The 20,723-nt window shown below is 35.6% G+C and overlaps 1 protein-coding gene across 2 annotated transcripts in view; it reads left to right on the top strand.

Moving 5' to 3' along the window:
- PCNX1 (pecanex 1) overlaps positions 1-20,723 on the top strand; it is a 205,961-nt gene that overhangs the window by 75,633 nt on the left and 109,605 nt on the right. The window contains exons 7-8 of one of the 2 annotated variants that reach the window (XM_017528758.2): positions 5,479-5,611; positions 11,842-12,026. The exons of the other annotated variant lie outside the window; for it this stretch is intronic. Coding sequence (XP_017384247.1) covers positions 5,479-5,611; positions 11,842-12,026 — 318 coding nt within the window. The remainder of the gene's footprint in view (positions 1-5,478; positions 5,612-11,841; positions 12,027-20,723) is intronic. 2 annotated transcript variants of the gene reach the window in all.

The raw sequence follows: 20,723 nt of genomic DNA, 5'->3' as shown, positions 1-20,723 counted from the left end.
CTCCTGTATTGGACGCATATATATTTAGGATCGTTAGCTCTTCTTGTTGCATTGATCCCTTTACCATTATGTAATGCCCGTCTTTGTCTCTTTTGATCTTTGTTGGTTTAAAGTCTATTTTATCAGAGACTAGGATTGCAACTCCTGGTTTTTTTTGCTCTCGATTTGCTTGGTAGATCTTCCTCCATCCCTTTATTTTGAGCCTATGTGTATCCTAGCATGTGAGTTGGGTTTCCTGAATACAGCACACCAATGGGTTTTGGCTTTTTATCTAATTTGCCAGTCTGTGTCTTTTGATTGGGGCATTTAGCCCATTTACATTTAAGGTTAATATTGTCATGTATGAATTTGATCCTGCCATTTTGATGCTAGCTGTTTGTTTTGCCCATTAGTTGACGCAGTTTCTTCATTGTGTTGATGCTCTTTACCATTTGGTATGTTTTTGGGTGGCTGGTACTGGTTCTTCCTTTTTGTGTTTAGTGCTTCTTTCAGGAGCTCTTGTAAAGTAGGCCTGGTGGAGATGAAATCTCTGAGCAATTGCTTGTTCATAAAGGATTTTATTTTTCCTTTGCTTATGAAGCTTAGTTTGGCCGGATATGAAATTCTGGGTTGAACGTTCTTTTCTTTAAGGATGTTGAATATTGGCCCCCACTCTCTTCTGGCTTGTAGGGTTTCTGCTGAGTGATCAGCTGTGAGTCTGACGGGCTTCCCTTTGTGGGTAATCTGACCTTTCTCTCTGGCTGCCCTTAGCGTTTTTTTCCTTCATTTAAACCCTGGTGAATCTGATGATTATGTGCCTTGGGGTTGCTCTTCTTGAGGAATGTCTTTGTGGTGTTCTCTGTATTTCCTGGACTTCAATATTGACCTGCCTTACTAGGTTGGGGAAGTTCTCCTGGGTAATATCCTGAAGAGTGTTTTCCAGCTTGGATTCATTCTCTCTGTCACATTCAGGGTACCTATCAAACGTAGTTTAGGTCTTTTCACATAATCCCATATTTCTTGGAGGCTTTGTTCATTTCTTTTCACTCTTTTTTCTCTAATCTTGCCTTCTCATTTTATTTCATTGAGTTGATCTTCAATCTCTGATATCCTTTCTTCTGCTTGGGGATTCGGCTATTGAAACTTGTGCATGCTTCGCGAAGTTCTCGTGTTGTGTTTTTCAGCTCCATCAATTCATTTATATTCCTCTCTAAGTTGTTTATTCTCGTTAGCATTTTGTCAAACCTTTTTTCAAGGTTCTTTGTTTCTTTGCATTGGGTTGGAACATGATCTTTTAGCTCAGAGAAGTTTGTTATTACCCACCTTCTGAAGCCTGTTTCTGTCAATTCATTAGACCCATTCATCAGCCTTGTTCCCTTGCTAGTGAGGAGTTGTGATCCCTTGGAGGGGCAGGCATGTTCTGATTTTGGGTATTTTCCTCCTTTTTGTGCTAGTTTCTTCCCATCTTTGTGGATTTATTTACCTGTGGTCTTTTTGGTTGGTGACTTTCGGATAGGGTCTCTGAGAGGACGTCCTTTTTGTTGCTGATGAAGTTATTTCTTTCTGTTTCTTAGTTTTCCTTCTAACAGTCAGGCCCCCCTGCTGTAGGACTGCTGGAGGTCCACTCCAGACCCTGCTTGCCTGGGGATCACCTGCAGCAGCTGCAGAAGAGTAAGGGTTGCTGCCAGTTTCTTCTTCTGCTACCTTTGTCCCAGAAGGATACCCGCCAGATGTCAGCCTGAGCTCTCCTTTATGAGGTGTCTCTTTGATTATTCGGGGTTTGGGGAGCTGCTAGAGGGACAGTCTGTCCCTTATAGGAGCTCAAGTGCTGAGCTGTGAGCTCCGTTGTTCTGTTCAGAGCTGCTGGGCAGGTATGTTTAAGTCTGCTGTAGCGGAACTCATAGCCGTCTTTTTTCCCAGGTGCTCTGTCCCAGGAACGTGTGGCTTGATTTATAAGTTCCTATCATTCTGCCACCTTTTTTCAGAGATGCCCTGCCCAGCGAGGAGATAGCCTAGTCACAGTCTGCCAGCAGAGGCATTGCTGAGCTGCCGTGTGCTCCACCCTGCTGCTGTATGAATTTCCTTGCAGTTTTGTTTATAGGGGTATAGTTAGAACTGCCTCGGCAATGGCAGTCTGCCTCAGTGTTGGTGGACTATGTCTGTAATGGTGGACTGCCTCGGTAATGAGGGACGCCCTTCCCTCCACGGGACTGGACCTTCACAGGCCCAGCTATGCTTGCTGTGAAACTCAATCCAGAGCATTTCAGATTGCTGGTCTTTGTGAGGGTGGGACCAGCTGAGCCAGATCACCTGGCTTCCCGTTTCAGCCCCCTTTTATTCAGTTGAATGGGCGACTGTCTCCCAGGCATTCCAGTCACCAGTTGAAATGGCGTCCGGATTTGTTTGAGTTTTTGTGCGAAGACCCACTGTGCCGACTGAAACAGCAGTGCTGGAGACTCGTGGCACTTTTCTGCCTGGGAATCTCCTGCTCTGTGGGCAGTAAAAATTCATTTGTAAATGCGGTGGTCACTTACCCTCTCTGTTTTTGCTGGGAACTGTACTCCAGAGCTGTTCCTATTTGGCCATCTTGGATCTCGGTAAAATAGTTTTTATCTTGAACATTTCAGTGTATTTCAGAATGTTTGCAGATGTTTTTTATTTTACTGAGATATATATGTACTTACTTGTTTCATACTTTTGTCATCTCTTAAGAATTTAATTTCCCAATAGCATTTTTTCTGATCTTTTTGAAGTACTAAATGCATGTTTTTATTTTCATGATCTTTCCAGATTTATACCTTTTTTTCTCAGAATAAACATTTCTCACTGAAAAGAACACTTGAGCAATTTACTCTGTCTAAATTTTTATTAATTTAAATAAAATTGAGCTATTGCAAGATGCCAGTCTTAGCAGTAAATGACAACTAGAAAGTAACTTATTACATATGAATTCTTTCACAAATTAATCAGGTATATGATCGACATCATTTTTAAGTAGCATCTTTATCTGTGCATATTTATACTCACAACTTCCAATTTTTGAGATAGAATTTGGATAGCCATTCCCTAATACCTCATTAAATTTTCCTCTTTTGGGCATCCCAGCCATTCTAGAAGCATATTAATGCCTTTAATGCTTTTTCTGCTTTCATTCGCAGAGTAAAACCAGCTAGTAGTGTGTAATTGTAATATTTATAAAAATATAAATAATTGCACTAAAATAGTTTAGCTTAGAACATGTAGAATTTTCTTATCTCATTGAGGTCGATGGGAAGTAACTCCTGAGGTGGGAGGTGTTTATTATGGATTTTACTTTCTTTATCTTCAGGGATGGACCAGATCGCAGCTGTCTAAAATGCCAGAGGTTATTTTTGATTTGTTCATGAATTGAACATGGGCATTTAGTAAATACTTAAACATAATTGAGTGATTGCATCAGAATAACAAAAATAAAAAGCTAAATTATCTGAAGGTTCCTATTATTTTTATATTTATTTATTTATTTATTTATTTATTTATTTATTTATTTATTTATTTATTTATTTTTGACATGGAGTTTCGTTCCTGTTGCCCAGGCTGGAGTACAGTGGCACTATCTTGACTCATTGCAACTCTGCCTCCCGGGTCCTGGTTCAAGCAGTTCTCCTGCCTCAGCCTCCCGAGTATCTGGGATTACAGGCACACGCCACCATGCCCAGCCAATTTTTGTGTTTTCAGTAGAGACAGGGTTTCACCGTGTTGGCCAGGCTGGTCTTGAATTCCTGACGTTGTGATCCACCTGCCTCCGCCTCCTTAAGTGTTGGAATTACAGGCATGAGCCACCGCACCTGGCCAGAAATCTTAATATAATATTTTACAAAATGATTCTTGAATTGAGTTTTCAAACAATGATTTAAATTCCATAACATAAGGAATTTAAATTAAGCCTTATTGATGTCTTAAAAACTGTTAAACCTTATTGATGTCTAAGAACTGTTAGCAGGTATACCAATTGCTCACCTAATTTTTAATTTCTTCCCTCAATTGGCTTGTTTTCTTCTCTGCTTTATTTCATCCTTCATCCATTGATTGCCCTGCCCTAATACATGTTTTGTTCTTTGTGGCAATGCTGATTGCATTTTCATTTCATTGAAGTCATGGTTGTCAGGAATTGGCAAAGTATGTAATATGCCTTGTAGATGTGATAACAAAAAGGCAACCTTATCTTTCTAGATAACCACTGTTCAGTACAACTTTGATGATGGAAATTTTCTGTATCTGCACTGTCTAGTAATGGTAACCACTGGCTGCATGTAGCTGCTGAGCACTTGAAGTATGATTCATGAATCTCAGGAACGACTTTTTATTTAATTTTAAGTTTAAATAGCCACATATGGCTAATGGCTACCACATTGGACAATGGTTGTAGATGATCAGATTTAATTGTATCATTCATTCTCATAGGCCATATATAATTTTTGTATACATGGACTTTTATCCTACGTGTAAAGGAATTTAAAGGAAATTTCATGTTTAGAAAGAATGTTTCTGTACTAACTTGTGTTTTTATTCATATTTAGCATCAAAATGCCCTTTCTCAAAAGCAAAATGATTCCCAAATTATTTATATTACACTATTGTTTTGTCTTATATTCACATGGATGAAAATCATTTTGCATTTTGCTTTAGAAACTCAAATCGGTCAATTGGTGTGGTTTTGTAAGATATATGTAGTTCTGTTAAGCCATTGTTGTGGTATTCTCATGTTGTATGCTTGGCTTTAGTTTGTACTTTATTGCTTCCAGATTAAGCTGTGAGTTGCTATACTTGTCATTTTGCCAATATTTGCTTCCTAAAGTTGAGAGGTCCAGAGCCAGGGCATGGAATTGAATAAAGTTTGATGGTAATGAAGAATCTTACAGTAAGATATGTTCATGCTGTGTTGAATTAACACACTGGTTTTGCAACTTAACAACCAGAGGTTTCATTTAATGCTGCCAAAATTATGGCATAGGGTACTGTGAGATAAACTTACTGCCTTACTCCTTGTCATCAACAGCGAAATTTAGTGTCTTTGCTGCTTTTACTATACTCATGAATGTAAGAAAGTAATTCTCTGTTCCCATTAGTGGAAACTAATAAATACTGTACTTTTAAAGTTGATTTAATTAACAGGGGAAGAGAGAAATATGGGACCAAAATGAGACTTTCAGGAAAAGATTTAAAACAACAGTGATCTTAAAAAAAAAGGGAAACTGAGGTTGAAGAGAAAAATGGAGAGGCTAGATAATAGGTCAAAAACATTATTTTTAAAGAAACAGTTATCTTTAAATAAATGCCAGATACTTTTTGTGTATTGCCTGATATGATAGATTGACAGTATTCATATGAAAACAGTTTGGATTAATTAGACAGGTTCACTTTACCCATGAGGGTGGGAAGTCAAGGGAAAGCCAGGCTCAGCTGCTATTTACATCTCTGACCTAGGCTCCTGTTTGACCTAAGTCTGTCTTGATGCAGCAGCACAAGCCAGCGAGGAGGCAGTGTCATTTCGTCGTGAACGCAGCACATTTAGGCGCCAGGCAGTACGGCGCCGGCACAATGCAGGGAGTAACCCTACCCCTCCTACATTGCTCATCGGATCACCCCTAAGGTATGGTATTTTCAATTTCACCAAGTTTAGCATGCATGTAAGAGCTCTACTAATCTGTTCCGTCAGTTCCAAGAAAGCATTTGAAGAGCTTTGTTTTTCTTTTCCTTTCTGTTCTTTCCTATACATTTAAGCCCTTTTCAGCTTTTTCTGCATGTGACCATGAGCCTGTTGCATTATGCATGCTTTATGTTGCACTATTTAAACAAAGTGATCAGATTGGTTTAGTCAATTTTAAGTTGCAAAATCACTTGAGGGCAGTTATAATGGGCCTTAGTCAGCTTTCCTTTTTTCTTCTCCCACTCTAAATTAATAATAATAATGCAACATTTTCCCCAATATTTTGACAGTATTTAATATAATATGAAAAAATACAAATTGAGTAGTGAGCTTGTTGAGGAATAACCGATAATTGACTTCAACTTGATAAGCCAGTTTGATTATTTTATTTCACTAAAATATTATATATTTTATTTTATATTGCCTAAAACTTGTACCTTTTATAATCACCAGGATCTGGTAAATGACAGAACTAACATATAAAACTTCTGTGAAGTGTGGTCAACTGGAGAGAGATACACATGTTTATATATATATACCTTTATTTTTCAAGCTCTATAGTGCAGTAAACAAAAACATCATTACTTTTTCCAGTAGTCCTAAGAAAGCATCCATTCATAACATTGTGGATAATTTTTCATTAAAATTGTAGTTACTACTTTATTCTAAATTACATGAAATCTGATGAATCCATGCCCTGAATTAGAAATATAAAAATCCATCCAAAAGACTTGGACTTTATTTTAAGAATGCAAAAATGGTTATAAATACTTTTTAAAAAAATTTTTTTTGAGATACTCTATTGCCCAGGCAGGAGTGCAGTGGTTTGATCTCAGCTCACTGTAACCTCTGCCTCCCAGGTTCATGTGATTCTACTGGCTCAGCCTCCCAAGTAGCTGGGATTACAGGTGCATACCACCACGCCCAGCTAATTTTTGTATTTTTGTAGGGATGGGGTTTCACCATGTTAGCCAGGCTGATCTTGAACTCTTGACCACAAGTGATCTGCCTGCCTTGGCCTCGCAAAGTGCTGGAATTACAGGTGTGAGCCACTGTGCTCTGCCTATAAAATGGTTATAAATACTTTATATATGCTTGCTTAAGCAGTACGTATATTATACAAAATACTTTTATTAGCCTCTGTGTCCCAGAGTACCATTTTACAAATTATTTTCTGGGTACATTTAAATTCAAAAGGAAGAGCATTTGATGAAATAACTGCTATTGACTACTTGGTAGGTTGGAAGAGATAAACTCCTTCTCTTGTTAAAACCTTGTTCTTGAAACAAGCAAAATCTTTTTTTCTTTAAAATATTTTATTTCATACTCACCTGAGATTTAAGACTTGCTTGTTTTCCTAGATTTTACGTTACAGTCAAGAACTTTGTCTTTAACGAGGTACCCCTGGAATCTCTCTAAATGTGCTGTGATTCTGGGGGCTGCCCAATTCACAAATTGTTCATTGCTCAATTAAAACTCCTTTAATTTTTTGTTTTTTAAAGGCCAGGTGTGGTGGTTCACATCTGTAATTCCAGCACTTTGGGAGGCTGATGGGCAGATCACCTAAGGTCAAGAGTTTGAGACCAGCCTGGTCAACATGGCGAAACCTCGTCCCTACTAAAAATACAAAAAAAAGTAGCTGGGCATGGTGGCATGTGTCTGTAGTCCCAGCTACTTGAGGAGGCTGGGGCTAGAGAATCACTTGAACCCAGGAGGCAAAGGTTGCAGTGAGCCAAGATGGCGCCACTGCACTCCAGCCTGGGCGACAGAGGGAGACTTCATCTCAGAAAAAAAAAGAAGTTTGTCTTTTCATAGATCATGTTCCTAATTAATTATTCAATAAGACAAAAAGTATATGGATTAAGTAAATCAATATTTAAAATATAAAAATGAGAAGACCATCAATTTAAAAGAAACACTTGTCCTAGAAACCTTTTCTAAGCCTTTTGCTCTTTGTGAGCCCTCTTGTTCTTTTTCCTTTCTACCTTGCCTTTTCCTGCCTCTTTTTTCCTTTCTACCTTGTCTTTTCCTGCCTGAAGTAACTTTTCTTTCTGCTAATGGATTTGGGGCATAGTTTCAACATGCAGAAAGAGCTTAGCATTTTATTTTACTTATTCTATTTTGTTTTTAACCTCTTCTTTTTGCCCCTTGAATAATACTTGCCAAAGGCAACTTCTGTGCTTTCTTACTCCATGTTTATATGTCTTAAACTTTTTTTTTAACTTTCGCTTTTCAGTCTTTAAAAATTATTTTATTCTTTGCCACTAATGAGCCCGCCGGATACCTTTCAGCAAACATATGTAGACAAATTAGGTTTTTGTCCTCTACCAGGTGGAATATTACTGAGCTGTGTTCTAACTCCAGTGAATCGTATACACTTTTCCCATGTTTTTCTAGGGTTTTAAATCCATCACCATTCAAATGAGGATGTTCTGTACTACTTATTTTTAAAGAGTTCACATTATAGTTTTTGAAAAGTAGTCTTTTAGTAATCAGCTTATAGTTTTTATGGAGGTTCCAGGATATTCCTAGTACAAAGGTTGCATATATCTTAAATAAGCTGACTTCATCATGGGTAAAGTAAAAATTTAGCTGTGGGGAATTAGGGAGAAACACCAATGTATTAAAATCATGTTTTGTAATTATAAAAATATTCAGGTAAAGTATATTGGTGTCACTCTTCAGTGTGAGGTACAGAATAGTAATCTCATCTTTAAATAAATATAAGATGATATGTCATTTAAAATTTGGAAAAATTGTCAAAAAGAAATGGAATAGATGTGGCTACACTTTCATTACAAGTACCATATAAATACTAGTAAATATACTAATTTATTTTAAACTTTAATGAATAAGTAAGTGACCATCTGAAGGGCCACTTGGAAAAATATATGTCCCCAAGGATTGGGAGTGAATTATCAGTTTTCATACAAAGAGAATTTGCGTTTATTTTATAATGCTTATAAGAATATACTGTTTCAGAATTATTTTCTGAATTTTATTTTATTTAAAAAATTGTTAACTTTATAGGTAAGTTTTGTAGGCCTTTGCTAATACTTCCCAGTTGGTAGGCCTAAAAAAGACAAATATTTAAAATATTTATAATACAAATATTGAGTTCTACATTTATCATGCTAAATGTGATATCTTTTTAATTCTAGTTAATGGAATGGAATGGAATCATCAGTGCGTTTCACAGAAGGGGGGAAAAGCTTTATCAATAGAAAAAAGCTTTATAAATCTAAATTCTTAGATTTATTTTTTAAAATACAAGATTGAAAAATCTGTAATAAAATAAGATCATAGTAATAACTGAGAGCTCATGATTAGGAATTCATGGGGTCCCTTTGTGGTGCTCAGAAATGAATCCACCAACTATAATTTTTTGTACCTTATTCAAAACACTCTTCTTGGTTTTTTAGAATCTAGAGATATATAAGAATAATGTAATCATACTCTTAAACTTTACATTTTAGTTGGGGAGACACATAGAAAGATAACTAGCAGTATAAGCAGAATGCATCAGGTGCCAATTAAGTGATACAGGAGAAGGAAAGACCAAGACCACCTATTTTTCAGTCATTCATATGAGAAATGTTAACAATTAAGATTGCATGTCAGTGATGCTAATGATAGCGATAGTTTTAGTCCTAAATTTCTACCTTTTCTTTTGCAGTGTTATAGAATAGTTGCTACCTTTACTCAGACTGGTAGTTTTGATATAGAGTTGGAAGGGTATAAAAAGATTTATTTGTACCAATTATTAGTTTAGGATAAAGTGCACTCCTCCAGGAATGTGTTTTGTGACAAGTTATATGAAAATAATAGACTTTTTTTGCTTCCATTAAAGGATTGTAAAAATAGGATTTCAAGAGACATCAATATTTTATTACTGGCCTTTGATAGTTAAAATCCTGATGTTTATAATCACATGGATTCTGGCTAATTTTCTTTATTTTTTTTTAAATTCCGGAGTTGATTTTTATGCATTGTCTAATATCTTAAAAACATTTTTGTATATTGGTTATCCATTGTGCATCTCCATGTTGACGATGAGCATATACTCTAATACATTCATGCTAAAATATGTCTAGCTACCATATGGCAACTTGGCTTATGATGTCAGGTTAAAAAATTGCTAGAAAAATTTGCTGAGTACATATTTTCTAAAATTCTCTTGTCTTCTGAATCTGAAAGGACACAGAGACATGGTACTTGAACTACTTAAACATTTTTTTCTCAGTATTTTGTTGCTCGTGAAATTTGTCCTTTTTGATAAGGTTTGTGGATAAGTTTAGATAGATTCTGAGGAAGAGTAACATAAATTATGTACGTATGGAAGATTAAAAACCTATCTGCTTATATTAGTTCCCAAGATTATCTCTTGATTTATATCTATTCTACAAATATTCCAGTCTGAATAAATAATTAAATAAATACTGTTATCATTATGGCTTAAAATAATGTCAGTAAGGACTGACAAGTTCACATTTTGTAGACTTAGTTTTTTCATATGTTGTGTGCATTCCTAGTCTCTGCCTAGAATGTGTACTTTTCAATGGCTCTAAAAGAAACCTGAGAAATCTCTCAAGTAGTGCAGGTTAATAGGACTCCCTGGGATGATGGAAATATTCTATAATCTGCCCTGTTCAACATGGTAGATACTAACTACTCACTACTGCCTACTTTGGTAGCTGTTAGCTCTGGTAGCACTAGCTATATTATGTAGTTACTGAGCATTTGAAATATTAGCAGGGCCAGGAAACTAAAATTTTAATTAATTTGGATAGTCACAAGCTACTGTATCAGACAATGTAGTTCCAGAATGTATTCTATTTCCATAACCACAGGCTTAAGATATATATATAAGTTTCAGCATAGCCTTTTATTTCGTGGTCATTCTGAAATACCTTAGTTTGTTTTTATATGTACCAGAGAAACCATTACATTGAATTAAAAGGATTAGAAAGATGTTGATACTCATGAAAAATGATAAAGTAACTGAATAAGGCCATCCTAAGTAGGATTCTTCTGTTCATTCTAGAGGTTTAATAATTTTAGTTGCAGACTCTGGGATTGTTCAAGGTAAACTTCAATCGACAGAATGCAGAGTTGCATTGAACATCATGTAGAGAATAATAATTATACTCAAAACATTTTTTCATGAGTTTTGTCAGTTTAAATTTGCCTATTATACTAAGAACATTAAAATTCATAGTATCATAAAAATATGAAAGTATAAAATGAGTTAAGAATAATATAGTCTCTTAATTTAGATTATTTTTATTAAAATTCTTAATAAATAAATTTTTAATCTCAAAATACCAAGTATTTAAAAGTTTTTCTCAAACTTAGAAAGGCCTAATATCATTTGAGAAACTACTAGTTTCCAAATTATTTTAAAGATTTTCTAAAATGATGGATCCATGTAAGTGAGACTGGAATATGGTTTGGAACAGGAAATAACAAAATTTGTTAAGGGAACATAACTGTTTAATACTTGGTACATAAATCACGTGGCCTTATTTCAGAAAGATGTAAACTTTTTATAGATAACACTTTATGTTAATTCTACTTCTAACTATATCCCATGGCCATTTGTATTTCACTTGGTTGAGTCAGTTATTCTGGTTTTCTTGCACTAGTTTGTGATTTTTTTTTTTTTAATTCAAGATTGTTATTTTGGTTGCATTTGATAAAGATTCTTTGGTTCTCAAGTACATGTAAACTTGTTTTATTGTGAATTTGAGATCTCAGAATATTTGAAAGCACAATTCTAGGGTCATTCCAAGGCTATAAATGAAAATGCATATTTAACTGAAACATAGGGCTCATCCATTGGGGACCAGCTGCAGCACACATAAATTGAATGTACTTATGATTCTTTTTTGCTGCTTTCTTTTTCCTTACACTAGAATTTAGTTGGCTTGATGTGGAAAAAGACCAATTTACATGTACGTTTAATGTTGACTGCATTTGTCATTTCAAATCAAATTTGTAAGGGCCAGAAGATTTAAGTTGTCAGTGTAATCTGTACTAAGTTTGTTGGCTCTTTCTTAGGTCATGTTGAAAAAAGTGCCTTTTTGAAATCAGTTTTCTATATTGACTTCATTCTAGGTATTGTTTTCTCTTTTCTCCCCTGTAATGTCTCCCCAATCCATGTTTTTTCCTAGCCTTCAAGATGGTCAGCAAGGCCAGCAGTCCACAGCCCAGGTCAAAGTCCAGTCCCGCCCCCCTTCCCAGGCTGCAGTGCTCAGTGCTAGTGCCTCCTTGCTGGTGAGAAATGGGAGTGTCCACTTAGAAGCATCACATGACAATGCATCTGCTGTAGGCGGTAGCAGTTTGCAGGATGAACTTGGTATGCAGGCCTTATGTAATCTTGATGATACAAAATCTATAATGCTGCAGATAATGGGTAACAAGCAGTTCTGTTTTGAGATAGCTTCAGTTTCGAACTATGCCTAGCAGCACTTTTTGTATAGGATTTGCCCTATGTGATAGGAAAATGTGACTTTTGCTTTTTCCTTTTCTGTTTCTCTCTACTCTTGTTCTATATTTTCTTTTGGGCATGCCCATTTTTAATAGATAGTTAAAGTGTTACTATATGTTCATACTCAATTCTGCTTTCCCCAGGCATTTGTACCATGTAGGAGAAAATGTTAACTTAAAAAAAGATTCTTACTAAATTTTAATTGCTTTGAATATTTTGAATGTACTGTAGGAAAGGGAAAAATGCTTTCTAATTGTCTGCCACTATAGAATCTTTCTTTAAGGTATTCTATATTTCACAATATATTCATCATCTGTGGTAGGATTTATTATAATTCAAAATACAGTACTTTGAGGACATCATGGATCCATACTAATGTCACATAATAATGTTATAAAGTTTATTTCTCGTCTTGTTAATACATCTATAAACATACATATAAATTATTGAATAATTAATTCTCAGAGATGTGGTATCATTAAACATCAGTGATACATATCTACTCAAATATCTGCCTTATGAATTATTTAAGGATGATACTTTATATTACTTTGGTTTCTATGTCTCTGTATAGTCTGGCTTTCTTGTTCTCAGAATGCAGGTTAGTAATGGTTTAAGTAAATATAATGAAGAAAATCTAGTTATTCAAAAATATTCACTTGAAAGTGTTTACTCATTGTGATTTTGTTTATTTGTTATAATTGCTTTTTACCTACGAAGATGATAATCCAGTTACTGCTTTGACTGGAAGGATATGAGGTATAAGTTGCCCAAATTAGGATTTAATAAAACTTTATATGCTACCAGTTCGACTCTTTTTCCTATTTTGTAAAAATGGAGAGAGTTGTAGAGAGATATTAATAGGTATGTATGCATATTGATGAAAGGTGTCATCTTCAGCAGATCTCACAGACACTTGAAAATGGTAATCTAAGATATTTATAACATTAGAATGTATGGTGAGTTCTAAATAAAATGAGAAAACAATAAAACATTTTAAATTTGGTATGCTTTTGCTTTTGAGTTTGTAATTTGGAGAGGCAAGAAAATTTATAAGGAGGCTGCTTGAGGGAGAAAGGTAGACACCAATTTAGCTACTTGTTTTAGTTGTAAGTGATAGTTCTTTGGTTGCAAATATATTCAGTTATGTAATAACTTTATATTGCTATATCTCTTTGCTTAACCCAAAGGATTTGTGAATCTGTGAATATAAAATTACAGTCACCATCTCATTCCTCATTGGCTTTATAGTAGTATATCAGCGAAAATAAAAGACTTCCTTTTAATCTCTTTCAGAGTTTTAGACTTTTATGAGCTCAAGCATAAAAGGAAATAGTAGGTGATTTTCCTCCATAAGAATTCTTAGTTTGCTCAAAAAATTTGCTAAGCAAGTTTTAATGATAAAGTCTCATTCTAAATTACATGCCAGCTATTGAAAATATTTATGTATGAACTGCCTTGCCAGTTCTGAAGATTAAAAAACCCTCTTACTTTAGCATCTGCTGGGGGATATTCAAGATAATTGTCTTGAAATTTGGATTTTTTCTTTTGTGTTAACTGCCACCTTAAACTAGGTCTTGCTCTGTCGTATTTGAATGCTACCAAATTGAATGCTTAGTAATAATGAGCACAGAACAATCAATGGAGTGTATATCTGTTTTAAAGCCTATAAAGTTGACCAAAAAAGATTCTGAAAATGAACTGCAACTGAACTTAAAGCAGTTGGTAGAGAAGCTAGAATATTTTTGTTGTGTGATTTAATTTTCTACATGGTTTTAATTAGCAGTGAATTATGTGAATGAAAATATATGAATGAATTTGGGTACTTTATACTCAAATATGTTAAAGTTAGCTGTGATATTCCCTAAAAGTAGGATATTTAGAAAGGGTTGCTTCTTTCCAAATTTGGCTTCTTCTATTAAAAATTTTAACTAGTTTTTATATATGAAGATATATGCGTCTGCATAGTTTATATAAAACATACATATATGCATACTTCTCATATATGTTTGAGTGCACATGTTTGTGTATGTACATGTCCATATGCTGTTTTAGATTAAAGAAAACTCTGAATCAGACATTGTTTAATTCCAAGCCTACATAGTTTTCCTAAACTGTGTTTTCTACATCTTTATTTTATAGTGTCACAGTAGATAACCATATCCATTTCCTATACTAAACCCTGAGAATCCTTATTTCTCTGTTGCATTTTAAGGTTACCAGATATCATGGAAAAAGGTTGCATTAGATATCATGGAACAATTCACTGAAGATAGCATTATGAGGATTTTATTAGTAGCTTATTTAGCAGAGGAGAAAGTGCTTGTATCATCTGTAGTTAGTAAGCAAAATTGTTCATCATGGTAAATTTTACAATTTGAATATAAGTGGCATAATTTTAAAGGAAAAACTTAGGCCAGGCTTGGTGGCTCACGCCTGTAATCCTAGCACTTTGCGAGGCTGAGATGGGCGGATTACTTGTGGTCAGGAGTTTGAGAGCAGCCTGGCCAACATGGTAAAACCCCATGTCTACTAAAAATACAAAAAATAGTCAGGTGTGGTAGTGCAACCTGTAATCCCAGTTACTCAGGAGACTAAATCACGAGAATTGCTTGAACCTGGGAGGCAGAGTTTGCAGTGAACCAAGGTCGCACCACTGTAGTCCAGCCTGGGTGACAGAGTGAGACCCTGTATAAAAAAAAAAAAAAAAAAAGGAAGAACTTATATTGTTTCCTTTCTTATTTATAGCTTTCATTTCCATGTGAACCTAGTTAAAAAAAAAATTGGGTTCAAATGACTTAAGTGGTATATGAGTTTTGGAAGTTAACGTCTTTGAAAAGGATATTTCTATCAGAATTTCTCAAATTCTTCAGTGTAATATGTTGTTCTTTATTTTAAAGACCACATATTAAGGGTTAATTTTCTTCTCATGGGTCTTTTATTGGAATTGCTATTTTTTGTTGATTTTATGCTGTTTTCTGAATTAAACTACAAAAATTCTAAATAAAAAAAGCTGTGACTTAGTAATGCCCGGATTAAGTCACACAAGAGACTCTGAACTCAGGTAGCCTTAAAGTTCCATTTTATATCTGCTGATCTTTTCTATAGAATTTGGGAATTAATTCTCAGTTACTAATCTTAGCTTCCTCTCATAAATTAAGAATAATAAGTTGACGCAGTGATGAAACATTCCATTATAGTTGGTAGTTACATAACTCTTACGCATAACACGGCATCTCAAAATGTTCTAGATGAGATCAGGTAGAACAGGAAACATTTGACTGTGTTTTTTTCCTGTGGATGAAATTAGTGGTCAGGGGTGAGGAAGTGCTTTGAAACTATATATGAAATTATTATTATTTTTATTTTATGTGAAAAATTTAAAAATTACTGTTACAATGTTGACAAGAGATTAGGACAAGAGAATTTTATATTTATCAAGATGTAATTATAAAGCACATATATATCATGAGTAGTATTTCTCTGATTGACTTTCTTACTGTATCTGATTTTTAAAAAGCAATGTTTGAATTGATTTTCTTTAGGTTTTTTTGTTTGTTTTATAACTGTGTAAGGATTGACAAAGGAGGTATTCTTTGAGGTAATCTGCTTTATTCTAGAGCTTGTGAACTTGAAAATGTAGTTGGCTGGAGAATTATTGAAGGAAACCTGGCAACATTGCCTTTATTATTAAGCAATTTGTAGCAGAAACGTAATTAGGAAGCTTTTAACTTTTCTACTTTAAAAAGCAGACTCAGGTGATCTGCAATACGTACTTTCAGTATTTATTGATTTTTGTTGGAGTTAGTCTTAGTGTTTTAAAAAGATTGTGTATGCTACTATGCAGCATTTTGAGCTATAAGTACTTTTCCTTATTACTATTTATGTAGAGTAAGAGGACTGTAAGGGACCTTAGAGTTTATACCTCAGTACCTTATGTTATGGTAGATTATTTTTATTCATTTGAACAGAAAAATTATGTCCTTTTGCAACAACCTTGATTTTGTTCTTTTTTTTTTTTGAGGCGGAGTTTTGCTCTTGTTACCCAGGCTGGAGTGCAATGGCGCGATCTCGGCTCACCGCAACCTCCGCCTCCTGGGTTCAGGCAATTCTCCTGCCTCAGCCTCCTGAGTCTCTGGGATTACAGGTGCACGCCACCACACCTGGCTAATTTTGTATTTTTAGTAGAGACAAGGTTTCACCATGTTGGCCAGGCTGATCTTGAACTCCTGACATCAGATGATCCACCCTCCTTGCCCTCTCAAAGTGCTGGGATTACAGGCGTGAGCCACGTCGCCTGTCCTCTTTGACTTGTTTTTAAGTGGCCGCATACTTTTTTGTCACTTAGATGTACGTGAAAGGCAGTACAATATAGCGGACTCTTGAGTCAGACTTCTTGGCTTCAAATCTGTGCTCTACCACTTATTAGCTATGTGATCTTGGGAAAGTTATTGTCTTGTCTTGTGCCTCAGTTTCCTCATTTATCAAAGGATTGCAAAAATAATGCCTACTTCATAGGTTTATTGTGAGGATTATATGTATTAAGCATACAATTACAACAGTGCTTGGCAATTGTAAGCTTGTTATATAATCATCTCCATCATTGTTGATAAAATATTATATCATTTAACCAGTTAACTAATCCCATTGTTAGTCTTCACATTGTTTCCTGGTATTTCCTATGGTAATGAATACTGTGCTGAATGTCCATTATGTAAGTTTTTGTGAACAGTTGCTGTGATTATTTTCTTAGGAAAAATAATGTTGAAATGGAATTATCAGTCAAGCGGAATATACATTATTGGGGCTTTGACATATATTATTAATTGCTTTATGGAAAGTTGTAGTTTATGCAGAGTTTGGAAGGATCACCACAAATATTATAAGTTAAAAATAAACCTGGATGAATTTGACCTATGCTTATCTTCATCCCCTGGATAATGCTCAGAAGTTATCATTGTTATTGAATATTGTTTCAAATAGTTTTGGGTACCTGAACAGCTCTAGGAATTTTATAGAAACTTACGGGGACAGGTTGAGATATTTAATTTGTCTCTTGCTAGTATGTTGTAAATAATTCATTGAATCAGTAGACTAGATTATCTGCTTTCCAACATTAACCATTCTTAAGATTATAAATTAAAGCTGTTCGTATATGCATTAGTTGGAATATATGTCAGACTCTTTCAAGGAGAGACGCTCCCCAAATCATTGAAATAAAAGAAAATTTCTGTTTCTCTCATGAGAACCATTGGGAGTCTAATGGGAACCGTTTCTGTCAGATGAATGGATTACATTATCTTTCACATGTGGCTCTCTTGCGTGGTCCAGAGTGCCTGCTGTAGTTGTTGGCATTTTCCAGCAAACAGGAGTGAGGAGGGAGTAGAAAAGGTCAAGGACATCTAGCCTTTAACTTCCTGAGTGAGATTTGGAAAATGTGCCTTTCATTTTCTCCTACCTTTCATTGGTCATACATAATCACATGGCAACGTCTCGCTGCAGGAGAGGCTGAAAAATGTCTCTAACTAGGTGGACAAAAGCTCAGAATTCAGTGAGGGGAGATTCTATTCAGAGGAACACAGAAAATGCTCTTGGCAGTGGATAGTGAGGAACTTTCTTTTTATATACTGCTTTTTAATTTTCGGATGAGTAATTTTTTTTTTTTAATGAAACCATGAAACAGAACAGCAAATACCAATATAATTCCCCCAAATCTTAGCATCTGGTGACAATTTCACTGACTGCGTCCTGTTATTTGCTCATTAGACTCTTACCTGGTCAATCTTATTTTCTTGTCTCTGCATCAATTTTATGGATATATAATTTAGGTACAATAAATGGCACCTGTTAAATGTGTACAATGCAAGGAGTTTTAACAGATGTGTACACCTGTCAAATACCTTAATCAAGATGCGAGCTTTCCATCACCTTCAGAAGATTCTCTGTGCCCTGTTGCAGTCCATCTCTCCTCTGCCTCTGGTCATAGGCAACCACTAATCTGCTTTCTGTCATTATGATTTGCCTCTTCTATCAGTTGATATAAGTGCAGTCATATAGTGTACACAGCCTTTTGTATGTACTTTCCCTGTAGTGTTTGTAATGCTTTCTCAGATTCATCGTGTTGTTTGAATGTGTGAGTAGTTTCTCCTTTCTTACTGCTGAGAATTCCTTTGTATAAGCAGGCTGTATATTGCTTATCTGTTCACCTGGCGATGGTTGTGTTGTTTCCGTTTTTGGCTGTTGTGATTCTAAACGGCCTTTCTGAAAACAATTTTACATCCCCACCAGCAAGTTCCAGTAGTTCCCTTTCTTGCCAACATTTGCTTTCACTGGCCTAGAGGATTGTAGACATAATGGGTATATAATGGTAACTCATTGTGGTTTACATTTAAATTTATGACTAAAGATAATAAGCATCTTTTGATGTGTTTATTGGCCAGATACATATATATATCTTCTTTTGTGAAGTGTGCCCAAAACTTTGTTCATTTAAAAAATTGACTGAGGCAGGCAGATCATGAGGTCAAGAGATTAAGACCATTCTGGTCAACATGGACCTCCTCTACTAAAAATACAAAAATTAGCTGGGTGTGGTGGTACGTGCCTGTAGTCCCAGCTACTTGAGAGGCTGAGGGAGGAGAATCACTTGAACCCGGGAGGCAGAGGTTGCAGTGAGCCAAGATCGTGCCACTGCACTCCAGCCTGGCGACAGAGCAAGACTCTATCTCAAACAAACAAAAACAAACAAACAAACAAAAATTGTGTTGTTGATCTTCAAACTATTGAGGTATGAGTTCTTTTGATATTCTAAATACAACTTATTTGTTGGATAGAAATATTTTATCCCATTCTGTGGCTTGTCTGTTTACCTGTCATCCGTCTTGTTATTATAGATTATTTTACCTAAGTAAGAAGCACTTGTCTTTTGAAATAAAGTGTGAGTGAATAATGAAATAACAGCAAAATATGAACTTGTACATTGGCTTTTGGAAACTTCAGCTGATTTGGAGAGTAGCAAGCAAGAGTGGAGCTTTAACAATTAACTAAGGCATATTTTATTAATGCAGAACTAGATAATCAGATAGCCATGTCAGTAAAATATATCAGTATGTAAATCTTTCTTATAGTTGCCAAGCAGTAGAGATATCTGTCTTTCCTTACCAGTTCCCCAGAGCTGTCTTCTAAACCAGACTTTTCTCTTATACCTATCCTTTTCCTTATTCTTCTGATTTAAAATGCTGGGACAGCATTGCACATACTAAGAAAAAGACTTGTTCTAAATATTGAGACTTGAAGTTACAAGTACATAGTGACTTGATTTCCATTGAATCACGAGAATTAAAGAAGTTTTTGGAGCCCAAGATTCTTGGTGTAGGACAGGTGTTGGCAGACCACAGCCTGTGGGCTAAGTCCAGGTCTATACCTACCTGTTTTTGTAAATAAATAAAATTTATGTTTATCTTCTATGTTGTCAATGCCTACTTTCATATTACAGCTGTAGACTTGAATTGTTGCAACAGAGGTTATCTGGCCCATGAAGCCTAAAATATGTATTATCTGGCCCTTCGCGGGAAAAGTTTTCTGACCCCTTTATTTCTCCCCTAATCTAGGGAGAAACAAATCAATTAACCCAGGGGTCCCCAACCCCCAGGCCATGGACTGGCATGGATCTGTGGCCTGTTAGGAACCGGGCTGCACAGCAGGAGGTGAGCGGGGTGTGGGGAGCGAGCATTTCTGCCTGAGCTCCGCTTCCTGTCAGATAAGTGGCAGCATTCCATTCTCATAGGAGCATGAACCCTATTGTAAACTGCACATATGAGGGATCTAGGTTACCTGCTCCTTATGAGAATCTAATGCCTGCTGATCTGAGGTAGAACAGTTTCATCCCAAAACCATCCTCCAATCCCCTGGATCCATAGAAAAGTTGTCTTCCATGAAACTGGTCCCTCGTGCCAGAAAGATTGGGGACTGCTACATTAACCAGTAAGCAGAAATATAGTGAGTAATTTCTGTCTGGGTGAAAACTGAGTCACCACTTATGATAGTAAGGGAGGTGCTATCCAAGAAATTAGAATTGATCTTAAAGGCCTTCTCTTTAAAAGTATAATAGTATATTCATTGAGATTGCATTATGAGCACAATGCTGTCTCCATCAGAAATAAGCATTTTTTGTACTTATTGAATGCTTCAGTCATGTAGATTACTGTATATGTGGTCACCTAAACATCTTTTAAAAACTCACTTTATACATTTATTGCCCGTGTATCTCTTTGCTCTTGTAGTCCCTCTCTGCCCTACGAGTAATACTAAAAAATGAGAAGTCAGTTTAGACAGCACATCAGGCTTAAAGGACACAGAATGAAGGGAAGGTAGGGGAGGCAGGAGGTTAAAGAAGAAAATTATTCAAGAAATTTAAGTGACCTCCTTTGTTGTTGATACTTGGAGGATTAGAAAAACCCTATAGATAATTTGTTCTAGTAACCACCTCTTTCCAAGATACATGTAGGTATCTTTAGAAAAACGAATGATCTCAAGAATGCAACAGGCTGGGCTCAGTGGCTAACA

Source organism: Cebus imitator, unplaced genomic scaffold (assembly GCF_001604975.1).
Source record: "Cebus imitator isolate Cc_AM_T3 unplaced genomic scaffold, Cebus_imitator-1.0 Scaffold54, whole genome shotgun sequence".
Classification (NCBI taxonomy): Eukaryota; Metazoa; Chordata; class Mammalia; order Primates; family Cebidae; genus Cebus; species Cebus imitator.
This window is presented reverse-complemented; position numbering and strand designations above follow the sequence as displayed.